Source organism: Watersipora subatra, chromosome 1 (genome assembly GCF_963576615.1).
Source record: "Watersipora subatra chromosome 1, tzWatSuba1.1, whole genome shotgun sequence".
Taxonomy (NCBI): domain Eukaryota; kingdom Metazoa; phylum Bryozoa; class Gymnolaemata; order Cheilostomatida; family Watersiporidae; genus Watersipora; species Watersipora subatra.
Window position 1 is genome coordinate 57,524,739 of NC_088708.1, and position 16,310 is coordinate 57,541,048.

A 16,310-nucleotide genomic window follows, 5' to 3' on the forward strand; every position below is an offset into this window, starting at 1 on the left:
TAGAGGTGGCGTTCTATTAGAGGTGGCGTTCTATTAGAGGTGGCGTTCTATTAGAGGTGGCGTTAAAATGAAAATGACGCTCGAATAGAGGTTTTACGGCATACTAATTTTTAAACTACAGTGAAATACAATGCTTAATATAGCATATGGCTAACAATTTTATGCTGAACAAGATGATTTCTAAAGTTTTCCACTATAGATTTCATCTCAATTTAATGCAAACTTTATGCACATACATCTGATTTTTTTCTCAATATATCCTTAACTGTTAAAAATGATATACCTTGCTCTGTATAAGAACTCTTAACTCTACAGGAGGTCCTTCCCCATTGCAAAATCGCTTAGGATGTCCAACGTTGTCCATTTCTTCATCAGCTGCTCTTTTCATGCCACCTCCTGATACAATAATAATTCGTGACTTTATAACTAGAGAACACTAACCTTCCAATTAGATGCAATGTTAGATACAAACAGAAAGAGCCTACCCTTGCTGCCGGTTCAAACTCACCATACAAACTACAAAACGGAGCCTAATCAACTCGGAGGCAGGAGAGAAATCCTAGTGGCAGCACTGTAGTAAACTCTGCTCATGATAAGTGCATCGATTTTACGAATGAAAATCAATAACAGCAGTGCACTAACCAGATAGATAGAGGTGGAGACGGCAGGAATTAATTATTGGCTGCTGACAATGCGTGTTGCAAGATAATGACATTGCAAATGATGTATAAAGGTTAGACAATTATCCTAATGGCTTATCATCGTGTTAGCGACTAATGAGACGCAAACAGTGACCCGTGTATATAAATCAATAACTCTAGAAAAGGAGAGTAACACTTTACAACAACATCCAAAATACTATTTTTAATCATCTATATGGCAGCTGCACAAATTACAGTACTAGATATGTTATGCTCGCTAATAATGTTGTGAGTCTTCATTATTCAATCAGATCAATACAAAACTAAACTTGGAAGTACAAAAATCCTTTCATGATCTGACTACGACATGTTGTATTAAAGGAGGGGTGACACGTTTTTGTTGAACCAATTACATGGTTGGCATCAAATTGTTTCAGCAGATAGCCTCAAATAATTCGGCAATGACCAAATTTGAAAATGATACACAAACTGTTTGCTTTATCTCTGTCTAGGTAACAGCCAACTCATCTAGTTGGAGAGTGGCCGAACCAAATATGTTTACTCTAATACTTGTACTCATTACATTGATAGTAATATATCACTGCAACGCCACTGTTTTGATTGCAGTCTATTTGGCAAATCATCTAGATTAGTCGGGTGCTAGCAAAAACTGTAATATTTGCTTCAATTGTAAAGAATTTGGTTATCCAGTAAAAACTCTGTCAATTGTTCTGCTGAAGAATGCCAGCCTAATGCATGCTGCTTTCCATTGATAATGTCATACTACTATTATATTAATAGTGTGATACTAATAATATTATACTGCTATTACAATTCAAAAGCCAGCCAAGTTTAATATTTGTTGAGTTTCATTCTATCTCGTTTTTCTTTAGTTTCATATACTTCTTATCTTATCTCAATATTACAAAAACAACACATGAAGAGTCACATTTTTAGTCACTGCTTCTGTGAAGAATTACGCACTCAGCAAATCAAATACCTAGTCGTCAGTCAACAAAGGCAGACAGAAAACCAAAGGTGACAAATCTATAATTGGTATTGGCATAATTCAAAGCATGGAGGAGATATTACTATATAGTTGTTGAATTTGTTTCTCACACCTTTGAAGAATGCTCTCAGCCAATTACACCATAGTCTTGCTGATATGGGAGTGACTACAGCTGTAAGCTCCTGTTCTAGCTTCTTAATAACAATATTGATTACCATGTAATGATACTAATGATTCCTATAAAATAATTGAAGCAATAAATCCAGCAACAAGAGTGGTCTTCGAAGGTTTTCAACAAAAGGTAATAGTTGCTGGGTATTGTTCATCTGCTGAATTACACACTTCTACCTTTCAGCATATACGCTGTAATATATACTATTCAATACTATACATATATTCTGTTGATATGATATAATACATACTATTAAATCAATATTTTAAGACATTTTGAAACATTTTAAAACCATTAAAATTACATATTCTATTTTACAACTGCTATTTGAAACAACATTAGTGAGGAGGGTTTGTCTACAGGAGCCGCCAAGCCAATATCAATATCATGGAGAATGAAGGTAGCCTGACGTTACTTGCTACAAAGCGATGGAAATCTGAGTCCAAAACAATAATGATGTTTCTACCTATTACTTCAGATTAATTAGCACTGAATAAATATTTAACTTGTGTCATATAGCATTCAGTATGGCCATTATATGCTGTGAAGTCAGTAACGACTAGTGCTTTAAATAATCAAATGTTCATAGATTTGGGTAATTTCTAAGTAGAGGAAGCTTAGAGGTTTACTTGCAACAAAATTCACATTACAGTTATTTGGTATCAAAAGATTCACCATGTCTTACTCTGTTGTTTTGTAGGTGCCAAATATGTGGAAATGTGATTACAAGCTCTTAAAACCTCAAAAATGAAAAGCCGCCGTAGATTGGAATCAGTTTATTTCTCTGATGTTGTCATTACATTCGGTTATTGTTATGTCACGTGATGTTCTCACGTGAATTGAAAGGCCAATAATAGGCTCAATATAAAACTTCTCGTAGCACTAGTTTATGACAAACACTTTGGGTTTTACCGAAAACCCGTATCAAACATAGATGCTCACTACTTCTACTTTACAGTTTTGTTTCGGCTTGGTCTAATCGTAATCAGATCATGTGACCCAATACTTCGCAAATATTTTCTGCAGCAATTTTCGATTATCACAGGTGACCAACAGGCTCGTCATGATTATCAGACAATGATATGTACTCCTTAAAGCTAAAGTTACAAAATCAAACAAATTTTTATGGTAGGTTATAAGATATCAGGGCAGAAAAAGACAGCATTACAATAAAATAGACGCGTAAGAACAATACACATGGTTTTATTGAATGTGTGAAGTATAGTTGTGAAAATATTTCAACGAATGAGGTTGCGTAAAAGTGTAAACAGAAGCCATCTTGTACAACTACGTCCTATTTGAGCCGTTTTGGAAAGAGATTCTAATCTACGGGGGTTTTGTGATGACGGCGATTAACTGTTCATTTTTGAGCTTTTAGGAGTTTGTAATCACATTTCCACATATTTTGCGCCTACAACACAGCAGAGTAAGACATAGTGAATCCGTTGATATCAAATAACTGTAATGTGAATTTTGTTGCAAGTCAACCTTTAAATACGTTAATTTGGATTTGTCTCCCTTAGCCTGACTTTTTGCATCGTGATATCTTCAAAACGTTATATATAAACATATCATCACAGCTGACTATGGAAAAGCTCTGTTAAGAAAAAAATAAAAAGGAGGGCTGTTTTTATATTTTTAGATAAGAAAAAATGGAAAACTCTAGCACTTTTGTTCGCACGATGTCAAAATATATTTCATACGAAAACTAGGAAAAAAACTGATCATATCTGAGTGTTGCTGATCCTTGAAATGCTGCAATAACAACAGAACAAGGTGTATTGATAGCATAACTTACTACAACAAATCTGAATTCTTTCACGAAATGCAGTAAAGATATCTGGTTCAACAAAAAACTTTTTTAGACTTTAAGAAGCATTAGCAGTTTGTCACATTAAATAATCATAAAACATGGTAACATTATAAATAAGATAGCACGCAAAAATCAGATATGCAAAACATGATGTGGCTGTCGACCAGGGTTGGAAAAAACCATGGATTTTATGAAAAAAACAGGTTTTTTCGGTTTAAACCGGTTTTTATGGTTCAAATCGGTTTTTATGGTTTTAATAATTTTACCAAAGTTTTTGCAATTTTAAGTCTAATTAACATCACTTAATATAACTGCATGATTGAGTATTGAACATACATATGTAGAATCATCTGTTAAAGATGGTACTGTGGGCGTTGTTATGGGAAAAAAGAGAGAAAACATATGGAAATTTCAGAATGAGTCTTAAATCAAACATGATTGATAAAATACAGAGCAGAAATCTTATCACACCAAGTGAATATTTTACATACAGCTCTATGTATAAGTGGGAACTTTAATCCCAGTGATTAGTCGTGTGGTAGTGTAGAGCAGAGCAATAATGCGGATGCATTGCTAGCGTTTGCAGCAGTGGCAGATGACTCAACTTCTATCACGTGAATATTAGCATCACTGCCTAAATTGGTGTTTTCAGCTTGACATTTTGCTACGTGAGCTTTAAGCCTATCTGCGTGACCTCGCATTACGACAGCACACCTATTACGTTTTGCCTTAAAACCCTTCCCTTTCAAAACTTTTCAAAACACAACAAACTTGATAAACTGAATTGTAACAATCCAACTACTTTGGCTTGTGCCCAATAAATGAAATATTAGTTTGCAAACTTAAAGCTTTTGTCCAAAAGGATCTTATTGTTTTAATTTCTAATTATAAGTAATCCTTTTCTCACTGGCCAGACTTGAGAAAGTATTCATTCATTATTAGAAACGATGATTGGATTAGTATATTTCATATGGTTTTTATATTTCATCAGTAAAGAGATCATCATATCACTTGATAAAACCAATTGAAAATGAAATTCACAAATTCATTGTTGTGCTAGGATTTTATGTAGTTTCAACTTGAGCGCTGCCGTCAATTTACTACTGTGTCCTAAATAAACTTCCACAGCTGATAATTACATATAATTGCATTTCTACTGCATATGTACCACTAGGAGCTTAAAATATTATGTTTTTCACAAAAACTAATGAAAAAACCGGTTTTTTCGGGTTGGTTTAAACCAAGCCAACCCTGCTGTCGACACACACATACACCAAATTGTATATGAATAATTTTATGAGTGCATTGTTGTGAACTAACACAATGCTGTGTTTTGTAACTATTTTTTAAAACATACATAAATTTCATTGAAGGAAATATTACTATAGAAACTATAGTGCAAATATCAGTGTTATGCTGGACCAGCATAGCTATGTATTGCTTACCATTTCCATACTGTTGGTTGTAGCCTTCGTCTCCCATAATTAGTTAACTTTCTAAAAGAGAAAACAATCGCTCCAAATTAATTGCAACTGGATAATTCTGCAGGCCACTAAGTCCAAAGTAAAATTAACCAAGTGAGATATACTGTAGAACCTTTATTTGATTGCCATGTTGCTCTATTTTTCAACCTTTCTATGGAGACAGTCAAATAGAGGTGTCGTTCAAATAGAGGCTGACGTAGTATTTTTTAAATGGCTCGTCAGAATTTTGAAGTTTAACATTACCCTTTTATGGGTGAAGTCAATGTCGCATATATTTTTCACTCTTCTTCTGGCCGAGCGACGTTAAACCTTTTAGATGCAACAAACCTGCTAACTCAACTCCAACTTGTCTTAGATCTCTAAATAAATATGCAATGGGAAGCTGAGAAATATATCTACCAGCTGATACCTATAGCTTGCAATTAACTTGCGATGATATTATAGCCTGCATCCTGCTGTGAAATTTGTTGGAGCTTTCAATTTTTATTTCATTCTAAATTTGAAGGCATACTTTTACCTTATAACTACTTATATTTAACAATGTTGCATAAAAGCTCATTGCACTCATTGATATCTTAGCTACAGTTTGCAGCCAAAATTGGCTTAATAGATGTGTTATGAGCGACTATCTATTGTAAGCCGAATTAAGACAACTGTAAGGATACTATCAAATAATATGCTATAAATCTGCAATTTATGTCATATACTAATAATCTATCAAATGCTACAAATATATAGTCAAGAACAAGTGACATAAACAAACCATACTTATAATACATCCAGAAACAAGAGGTAATTATTTTGAAAGAAAAATATTTGCATAGGTTGCTCGGCAATTTGTGTTCTGATTGTTGCTTTCGACAGAGCGAACATCTTTTTGCTGTTGAATACCTTCTACAATGCCTTCTGACCTCAACTCTTCTGCACTGCTGAATTAGTCGATATTAACGGCGAAAGTTTTTTTTAGAAAACAAAACCTTTACGCATTGCATCCAAATAAGGATCAACTTTTAGCCTAAAGTTCGTCATTCGTATACCATCATAAATGTAAAACGTTTTTCACATACGTCGAAGTATCAAGACCTGATATTATTAGCCTGATATTTATTCATTATTTCTATGCCATTGCTTCCGAAGTTTTAAAGAAAAATCCATACGCTTTGGAGTTAAAAAACAGACTTTGATACGAACAAAAACAATGTATGAATTAATTGTTATTGATGTAACCGAGTTGTTATTACTACGATTTTGTGGACACTTTTCTACTGATAATTTTCTGCTATGGGTCGGTAAAGACCAAAAAATGTCAAAGTGGCAGTCAACTGAGGTGACTTTTGATTAAAGGGTGGCACTCTATTTTTAAACTCTTCTCCTATAGAGGTGGCGTTCAAATAAAGGTGGCGTTCAATTGGAGGTTTTACGGTAGTTGGCTCAAAACTTAAGCTCTGACTATTCTTCTTGCTGACTGTATGCTGCTTTTGTTCAATCACAATTCTGACAAAAAGGTGAACATTCAGTCTATACAGAAATTACTCATAAGATGCAAAAGTCTGAAATAAAATTCACTGATTTAAGAAAATCGGAGCCAGTGCTCATGAGTAGAGGTGGATGATTTAACAGGACCTACAATGAGGAAGCTTAATAGTAAAATTCTGTTACATTGGAGCAAAGCCATTAATTCCAATGAGTTTATCTAAAGTTGATTACTTGGAAGGATCCTGTAACTCGGATGTGGTAATCATTTTATCAGAATGTCAGTTTTTGTAGCGCAGCAAGTATGTGCTTATATTACATCAGTTGTTTTATTAAAACTAAACTGAAACTAAGCGAGGTAGATTGCACCGGACGAGTCTGAGACAGAATTAGCATGGCTAGAATGTGGATAAGGCATATTTCACATCTACATCTGTACAGCATTTATCATGAAGTATGTAACACTAGCAAGGTAATTCACGACAATGGAAAATGGTGGTAGGCTTATTGGAATTGCTTAGTGAATAATTTACAACATTACTCAAGTTCTCACAAGCAAGTGATTTCATTATTAAACTCTGATATATATCACACTTAGAGACTCGCAAACTTTATTGATGAAAACTGAAGGTTTCATTAAGTAAATAAATGTGTTAGTAATGGTGTCAGAGTATACCAGAACAGAAAAAAATATGGGAATTGTATTGAGGTAATAGTAAATTCTCCCATGATCGGTTGGTAAAAGGACAGTAGTCAATACAGAGCTAGTGACGAAACCTTGCTTTGTTGCTTCTTTTACTATTAAAATTGACTTACTTAAATAAATCCTAATATTCACATTCTGAAAACTGATTGCTAATGAAATTCAATAATTGAGCAGAAATGTCAGACATAAAGGAAGGCGAAACAAGCTCATCACAACTCTCACCATCAACTGACCTTCTACTGAAAACTTAAAAGCAAAAATTGTTATCCCAACAACCAAGAGACAACAATCCCAACAACCCAACAGACAGAATGCCCTAAAGGACATCATAAAAAACTAAAAGGTCCTTCTGTAAAGAAGCAATAGTTTCAGACAAAAATATACGCAGGAATGCCCTAAAGAAAAAACACAAATTTGGAGAACCCTCAAAACAATTCGACTCAATTAAACTGTTCTATAGTCCTCAGCATAGTCCTCTCCATATTTTTGAACCAGCAGCCTTTAAAGTGAAAGTCCTTGTGATAAATTTAAAGGTTGACTTGCAACAAAATTCACATTACAGTTATTTGGTATCAAAAGATTCACCAAGTCTTACTCTGAGGTGTTGTAGGTGTCAAATATGCGGAAATGTGATTACAAGCTCTTAAAAGCTTAAAAACGAAAAGCCGCCATAGATTGGAATCCGTTTACTTCTCATACGTAGTCATTACATTTGGTTATTGTCTTGTCACATGATGCTCTCACGTGAATTGAAAGGCCAATAAAAAGCTCAATATAAAATTTATTGTAGCACTAGTTTATGACAAACACTTCGGGTTTTACCGAAGACCCCGTATCAAATATAGATGCTCGCTACTTTACAGTTTTGTTTCGGCTTGATTTAATCGTCAAGTTGTAATCTGATCATGTGACCCAATACTTCGCAAATAATTTCTGCAGCACTTTTCGATTATCACAGGTGACCAACAGGCTCGTCATGATTATCAGACAACGATATGTACTCCTTCAAGGTAAGGTTGAAAAATTAAATGAATTTTCATGGTAAGTTATAAGATATCAGTGCTAAAAGTGACAGCATTACAATGACGGTAAAACAGACGCGTAAGAACAATAGACATGGTTTTATTGAATGCGTGAAGTATATTTGTGAAAATATTTCGACGAATGAGATTGCATGAAAGTGTAAACAGAAACCATCTTGTAACAACTACGTCCCATTTGAGCCGTTTTGGAAAGAGAATCCAAACTACGACGGTCTCGTGTGGCTGCGATTAACTGTTCGTTTTTTAGCTTTTAAGAGCTTGTAATCACATTCCCACAAATTTTGCACCTACAACACAACAGAGTAAGACATGGTGAATCTTTTGATACCAAATAACTGTAATGCGAATTTTGTTGCAAGTCAACCTTTCACTAAAAATGGGCCATCGATTTTTTAGTATGAGCATTCTTTGCACTTCTTTAGCAGAGGGCTCATATAAGCGTTGTAAAGCTCTGTGAGATGAAACCATAATTGCTGTCTGACACCTCATCATTTGAATGTGAAATTACACTAGATTTCCTGAACTATAACAGAATGTCAAAATTTGAACATGAGCACCGTAACATGGATATCACACACCTGGAATCGTGATAATTGCCAACAATTCATCTATGCAAAAGTGATATATCGAAACCAATTGGTACAGCACAATCCTTTTTCTCTGATTGTACTGAATGTTACAACCTGATTATTTAAGTGAGAATATTTCCATCAATAATGACTATTTTAAAGAACAACATATGGATGGTGTATTAAATCATAGTTACCAGTGGCAGTAAGCCAATTATATGTTCAAAATGTGTTATTTTAGAATTTGTTGCACAATTGCAGCTATTGAAGAACTACAATAGTATAAATAGTCTTGAAATAGATTAACAGTTAACTATTTTATGGACTATGGGCAGAAAGTTAGCTATCATGAAACAAAAATTATAACTTGTGTAGGTTCACCCGGAAATTAAGTTTAACCGAACTAGCTTGTATGATCAAAGCAATTGCAGCTGCTGAAAGATCAACAATCGAGAGACCAAAACAAGGAACTCCATGGATTTTTTGGTCTGATAGAATGAATGATGACATGATTTAGTCATAGTTTTTTCAGCTACAGTAGTGCATAGTGTATGGCTCATAGACACCGTAAAAATAGGTTTTGTATAGCATAGGCCTATATATGAATTATCTTCTTAAAAGTATGTCATTCATGTTTCATATTCATCATTAAAGCACATCAATTACATAATTTTTTCATCATATATTTCAATACATCAGAGTATTGGCTTTCGAATGAGCCATTGTTTGACATGGTGAGACAGACATTGGTTGGTGTTTATAAGATTTCCCTAGAGCTCTACCGCAGAAATGTTTATTGGTATAGACTCGAAAATTGTGACGTCACAATTTTCATATGCAGTGTTGTGTGCTCTTACCGCTTATTTTATTGCTTACCGCTTATATTTATCAACTACGATAATTACACTAGTGGCAGGCGAAGGTAGGACAACTCCAGAGAACCAATCAAGATGACAAATGAATCGGTGTCATTAGCTTTCCATGTACAGATTATTTCTATGATAAATAACTCAGATTCCAAGCACAACACTATGTTTTCCCGATGACATTATGCACTAACCCTCTCTTTTTATTGTGACATTAAGGGTCACGACTGAGACTAATTAATTTCAAGCATTGCGTGATCTCGCGAATGTGCGATTGACATATAGTCCTAGAGCCACACACTCGCAGGTCACAATTTAATCGATGTGATTTCATTACCATTATCAATGACAGTATATTTATTGAAGCACAATTAATTAACCCAGAACATGTGTTTGTATTGGTCGGGTGTCAGCACGATCCCAGTGCATTGTTGATTATCTAGAATCCTAGTTTATTATTAGCGCTCTCTGGGTTTAACAGTACCGATTGTCACAGAAAAGCACAGCCTTATTGGCAGCGAAAGGGATCGACTACCTAAGGCTAAATAATAATTTGTGACATCACATTGTGAGAACCGCAACCAAGTGTTTTTCTATTGCAGGACATACTTTTGACACCCTGTTTTTCATAGTTGTAATATTCTTTGTGTATTGAATATAGGCTCATTCTAAAGCCAAGACTATGATGTATTGAACTATATAACAAAAAAATTATGTAATGTATGTGCTTTAACACTTAGCTAATAATAAGTTCCAAAAAGCTCGTGTCATATTTTCCTTCAGGCTTAGATATGTTTGTATTACGACCATGTCTACTTCTATTTGGTCTTCAATTTATACTATTCGAGTTTTCTATTTGTTCTATATTTTCTCTTGAACTTCCCAGAATGGCCCCAGACCGAAACAGTAAAATAAAAAATTTACTTTCGCTCAAATAACTGATGATTTTTTAAGGAAACATCAAATTATTTATTGCCAGACCTATTCATAAATAAAATATGTAAAATTCGATTCGACTGTTGTGAATACTACGGAGAACTAAGTTTTCCTAGTTTTATTGGTCGCTGCTTTTGTCAAGCTAGTGATCGACCAGAATTGATAACAGAGCTATTTTAACTTTCTATCGCCAACTTTCTTAAAAATCGATGGTGTATTAGTTAACGCGTGCTACTGATTAGCAACCTAATAAATATTCTCATATACATAACCACTAAAATCTTATCTGCAGAGCCAGACATGGAAAAACGCAAATCATGTTAACGCAAACCCTTACGGCGTGTATCGGCAACCGAAGACCTTGAGCATAATACTGTACTTGTAGCGCCGTTACACACGCTTAATGTAGCAATGATATGAAGCTGGCATAAAATTTCAGTCTTCTATTTTATATGTGACATCCAAACTAAATCAAGAGAGCTTCCTTAATGAATAAATTATGTACTAACATTGGAGCATTAGATATGTATGGAATCTGCAATAAGTGGTACAAGTTTTCTTCACGCTCTGATATCGCACTTACTAAAAACAGATCTTCATTCTTGAAAATTTGGTAAATGTTTTAGTTTGCCTTTATATTGTTAATTTTATTTTGTTTATTTATTGTTAAATAATAGTGTTCAAATTATTTAAAAAAAATATATTTGTGATACATCTAATAATTTTTCCATTTGGAACTAACCATTGACGTCTAAAGAACGTTTTTGTAAATTGATAAACTAAAATGTATTTAGATATCGTAGGTTGCCCAGAGACCAAGTATCAAAGCTGTCATTTAGATAAGAACGGCCGCTAACAACATCTTCGAGGAACAGCATTTTAGTTCTAGTCATTAAAATAGTTTTTATTATTTTGTGAAAATGACGACTATAGGCGTTCCAACATACAAACACGACAACCCAAAAGACATGCATATGCCGTCTTACTCTTATCCCACTCCAGCAGGTAGAAGAGTTCAGTTAGTTTCCGTAAAGGAAGGAATATTTCATCCGAGACTTCCAACCCTACGCCAACTGGAGAGACACAAAGTGCTTCACAAGCTTTCAAATGAACATTGCCGATCATCACTTCCAAGAGAAGCTGTATGCAAAGAAAAAGATTCTTCAGCAGAACAATTTAGTACGTTTTTTACTGGTAGACGAACATACACAAATTTATTTATTGAATGAGAGGTCTTAAAAGCTGTCATATTATTTGTTATACATTTTTATATATTGCAGATTGTTGCGCTTTAAAACTTTGCAACAATTAAAAATTAAAATTGCAAATTATTCAATTTTCTGGTGTATTTCAGTTGACTTCAAGAGAGCTTCGACTGTTGACCCGTCTGCTCTGAGAACACGTGGTGTGGTAAGCGCAAACAAACTATCTTCAAAAATTATTAGATAAATATTAATTGTCGTTTTATGCTGGCTAGCTATGCTTTGATTAATCCAAAACACATTACTTTTACATTTTTATATCTTTAAAACCTGGTAAGTTCCTTTACGCAAGTTTATGGTTGTAGAATCACTAGGTGTGAAACTTTCCTACAACAAAAAGCATACTGTATATTACTTACTAAGCACATTCTCACTTATAGATGCTACCCAACATAAACATAGTGCCCCAAGTTAAAAATTGGAAAAATTAATTCATGCCATAAACACTGAAGCTATCTTAAAATTTTTACAAGCTACACAGATTAGTCACCGACTACCATGATTGTTCACATGAACGATTCAATGTTTGATCAGAGGACATGTTTTAGAGGAAATGTTGAATTATTCTTAACTGTAACTAGAAACTTAAAATTAAACGACAACGCTGGTGCTGTATAGGGTCTCATAAAAATAATATTCTCTAATCTTTGAAGGATATTCCCACATTTATTGTTGTTCAATGACTGCAACACTTGGTGTCGAGGTTGCAGTTACACTGAGCTTTGTATATACTAGATATGACCTTTTGTGTTATCTTATTTTGCGTATAGCATAAATTGATAATAAACAAAAAAGTTTTATATTCGAATATTACTACAGGTTTATTCATCTAATGTAAAATGTATGTTGATAGGATCATCGACTAATGGATGACTGCTAATGTTTATGGTTGTTGTTTTTCATTTTTGTACATGGAGTAGGTGTTAGAGCAAGCATTTGATACAGTAACATAACATATGTTACTCAACAATCTAACTCTCTCATCAATTCAAAAATAGACTGCCAAGGCTATTGCCTCTTTTGCTGGGTGAACATTTTCAATTGAGTTTAAGTAAGCATATACTATTTTATTAATTGCTAAAAATATTGTTATAAGCAAATGATTGTGAGCAAGTTTATTATTATAAACCTGCAAAAGTTGCTAATTCTTACAGCTTTTATACTTTTAATAAAACTATTTTACCGGAATAACCTTTGCAAAGTACTGGCAAACATTTTGATTGTCAAAGATTATGTGTATTGCTATTTATATTTTTTCATAATACTATTTTAATATGTATAATTGTGTGAATGCAAGGAATAAAAAGCACATGGTTAGGTTAGCTACCATAAAGCCAGTTACTCATAAAATAAAATGAATAAAGTAAAACTTACTGGCTTGGAAACCTGGACTGCATGAGCATTGGTAGTTATCTGAACATTTTTATTGGCCGGACAAACTGCTAAATCTTAGTTCTTCTTGTAATTCTTTTTTTAGTCTTTATAATTTCTCTTTATTTATAATTTAATTTATTTTTATGTAATTTATAATTTCTCTTATTAAATATTTAAGTAAAACATGTTGTTTTGTAGAATGATTTTGATGAAAGCCAGGTTGATCCGAGATATCAGTACACGCCTCTGGAACTAAAGTAAGTATGTTTGTGAGTTGAATGATATATAATAATATGTTATCACAATAATATAAGTTATCTGCATTGGCCGGTGAAATACAGTTAAGATCACATCAAATCGGAAATAATGCTTAAGATGGTTTCGTCTACTTTTAACCGCCACAAGTTGTATTTATAACATATAGTTCTCATATCTTAACGCTAATCTGGTGGAGTAGAGCAAGGCTGTAAATTTTGTATTCAACAACAAGCTGTGAAGATGTAAAATGATGAATATAATTATATTATATGTAATATATATTACATATTTATATTCATCAAATGGTAAATGTCATTAGTTCAGGAATACTAAAAATGAATACTTGTCAAAGCAACTAAATCAGGGTGAACCAGCTTCAGACAATCAATATTCAAGTCAGCCAAAAACTAGCCAGATGGCACTAATCACTCAATACTAGTATAATCCTACTTCGGAATAGCCTGAGTTTCTTTTGCAGAAAGACGAGGGAAGATTGGTCAAACTTCCTTAACAGATGTCCAGAAAGGTTCAACATAAAACTGACTGAACACCCTGATACAGCTAGTAGGTATTTTAGTGTTGAGTGGGTGTTACTCGCTTTTTTTCATGCCAAGTGTCAGAACAGTTTTGATCTTTATTCACATGTAAGCATCAGAGCCATGTAAGCATCAGAGCCAATGTTTTGTTACTCTTGCAATTACATATTTAATAGATCTGTTACTATTGCAGATACGCCATACACAGGCTATGCCATGAGATACCTCAAACCAGAAATAACAGCGAAGTGGAAATATACACTGAAGCAGGAACCGAACATTGATCCACGGGGACAGAGGCCAACTCCTGCTAACATATTGTAAGATTTAGACTAACAAATGTAAAATTTGTTGAAATAAATCAACAAAGATAATTGTTGCATGAATAAAATGTGTACAAAAGCTGGTAGCCGGCATTGTGCAGTAACAATAAAAGGACTACCAATTTGAATACAAGAGTACAAGAGACTGGAGTAGAAATAACAAGAAATAAATCTATTAAATTCTCTATATAGTTTATGTGTGTGAAGGAGGTAGTCGTGGTTCAGTGGTTAGTGCGCTGGCATACAATCAGTAGGTTCGAAGTACATGTAGTGGTTCGAATCACAGAAGGACCATTGGTGGTGTTAGGAGGGGCATTCAGTCACGATCGCTCCTCTGTAAAATCCGCCTTATGCGATGGTGACCCCAAATGGACATAGTTGAAAGAAGAGAGAGGCATTCTATGCGCTCGAGTCCACACAAAAAAACTGTCATTAATTTAATGGTCTTGATAGATAGAACTATCATTACTTTTTATTGCACCCGATTCATCTGGCCAATTTGCACTGCTTAGTCTCACCATCATTGATTAAGTTATTAAAAGTTAGATAAAAGCTGCACAACGTCTTGATCTTTAATGTACAGGCTGTCGCAACTAGTAATCGATTCTCTTCAAATAAAATTCTAGAACCGTAGAAATGACTAGATGTATATTAATAATACATACTGTGCATCTAGACATGACTGTTGCTGTCACAACTAGTAATCAATTCTCTTCAAAGAAGATTCTAGAATTATAGAAATGACTAGATGAATATTGATAATAGACCTTTAGAACTATGATGTATATTGTCCATATCGCAAGTATTGCAAAGTTACCGGTGACCATAGTGTTGATGAAAGAGATGAAAATGGTAACTTTGAAATTTTGTTTTGACTGTTAGATTATCAAATTGGGAGGGCGCATTTTATGCCAATTTAAAAGCTAAAAGATGGTGTTAGCAACACTAACATATCCAGGTGCTTGTGATTAAGGTCCAAAGTGTACAAGAGAGGTGAAAGGTAATGAAATGTAACATCTTATGTAACTCTAACATGTGAAAAAGCTGTCAGAAGGTTGGTTGCTTATACTACTATCATGCCAGCTACTTTATCATAATCACATATGTTGTAGGAACCGCCACCGAAACGTCTATACCCGAAGCAGCACTAGTGTTTCAACTGATCCGTACAAGCCACCATATGCGAATCACACATACCACATGTGACTTACCTAGACTAGTTACATTATGCACTTTCGTCAAAGTAGATAACTAAGTAAAAAGAATATACTCAACGAAGTTGTTGACGCTTTACTGTTGTTTGAATGGTTTGCTAGCCCGTTGGCATATAAGATTTCACACTTTCAATAATTGCTCAAGATTTTGATATAATTTTAGTTTTGTTTGCAATACTTTAGTAGAATTGACATAGTAATGAGCTCTGACTGATATTTGCTCATTTCCCACATTAACCTCTTTTCAAAAACCAATTGCTCACAAATACCATCTACATGTAGATGATATTTTTCTATGCTTTTATAGAGTCAATATATATGTTGCAGTCAGTGTTAAATATGTCAGCACTCTAGATGCCAGAAACTGTAACGATTAAAAATCAATTAATTTGCCACAAAGGTAACTATTACAATGATGTAAGCAAATGTCATCAGGGAGCAATCGTAACAAATATTGGGCTTTCATTAATACAATTGAAATCATATCAATGCAGTATCCTGGATGTTTCAATGCCAGTGAATCCAGTTACAAGGCAGTTTGATGAGCAGTGAATATCACCTCATTAATAAATCATGTTTATTGGTGCCCAAAGCATCTTCACAGTTATATGTCGTTGAGTAAAACGGTTGC

At 34.0% G+C, this 16,310-nt stretch overlaps 2 protein-coding genes across 3 annotated transcripts in view; one reads left to right on the forward strand and one right to left on the reverse strand.

Moving 5' to 3' along the window:
• The window catches only part of LOC137394676 (heterogeneous nuclear ribonucleoprotein K-like), a 32,339-nt gene extending 21,048 nt beyond the window's left edge, over nt 1-11,291 (reverse strand). Inside the window, exons 1-3 of the mRNA XM_068081437.1 lie at nt 11,222-11,291; nt 5,081-5,131; nt 284-396 (exon numbers count right to left, since the gene is read on the reverse strand). Coding sequence (XP_067937538.1) covers nt 284-396; nt 5,081-5,117 — 150 coding nt within the window. The 5' untranslated portion in view covers nt 5,118-5,131; nt 11,222-11,291. The remainder of the gene's footprint in view (nt 1-283; nt 397-5,080; nt 5,132-11,221) is intronic.
• A 266-nt stretch (nt 11,292-11,557) lies between these two features.
• On the forward strand, nt 11,558-16,164 carry LOC137410375 (sperm microtubule inner protein 8-like). 2 transcript variants are annotated; one of them, XM_068095804.1, is made up of 6 exons: nt 11,558-11,891; nt 12,067-12,122; nt 13,547-13,605; nt 14,085-14,170; nt 14,336-14,462; nt 15,578-16,164. In XM_068095804.1, the coding sequence occupies exons 1-6, from the start codon at nt 11,633-11,635 to the stop codon at nt 15,669-15,671; spliced, it is 681 nt and encodes a 226-aa protein (XP_067951905.1). In that variant the 5' UTR covers nt 11,558-11,632; the 3' UTR covers nt 15,672-16,164. The 2 variants fall into 2 exon arrangements, with proteins under 2 accessions (XP_067951905.1, XP_067951913.1); XM_068095812.1 differs by having other exon boundaries at nt 12,067-12,119.
• Nucleotides 16,165-16,310: the final 146 nt, after the last annotated feature.

Bases quoted from the DNA above. Each gene is read 5' to 3' on its own strand.
- LOC137410375 (XM_068095804.1), top strand. From the start codon at position 11,633: ATGACGACTATAGGCGTTCCAACATACAAACACGACAACCCAAAAGAC. The intron at 14,171-14,335 runs GTAGGTATTTTA...TTACTATTGCAG, and splicing joins TGAACACCCTGATACAGCTA to ATACGCCATACACAGGCTAT. The intron at 14,463-15,577 runs GTAAGATTTAGA...CATATGTTGTAG, and splicing joins CCAACTCCTGCTAACATATT to GAACCGCCACCGAAACGTCT.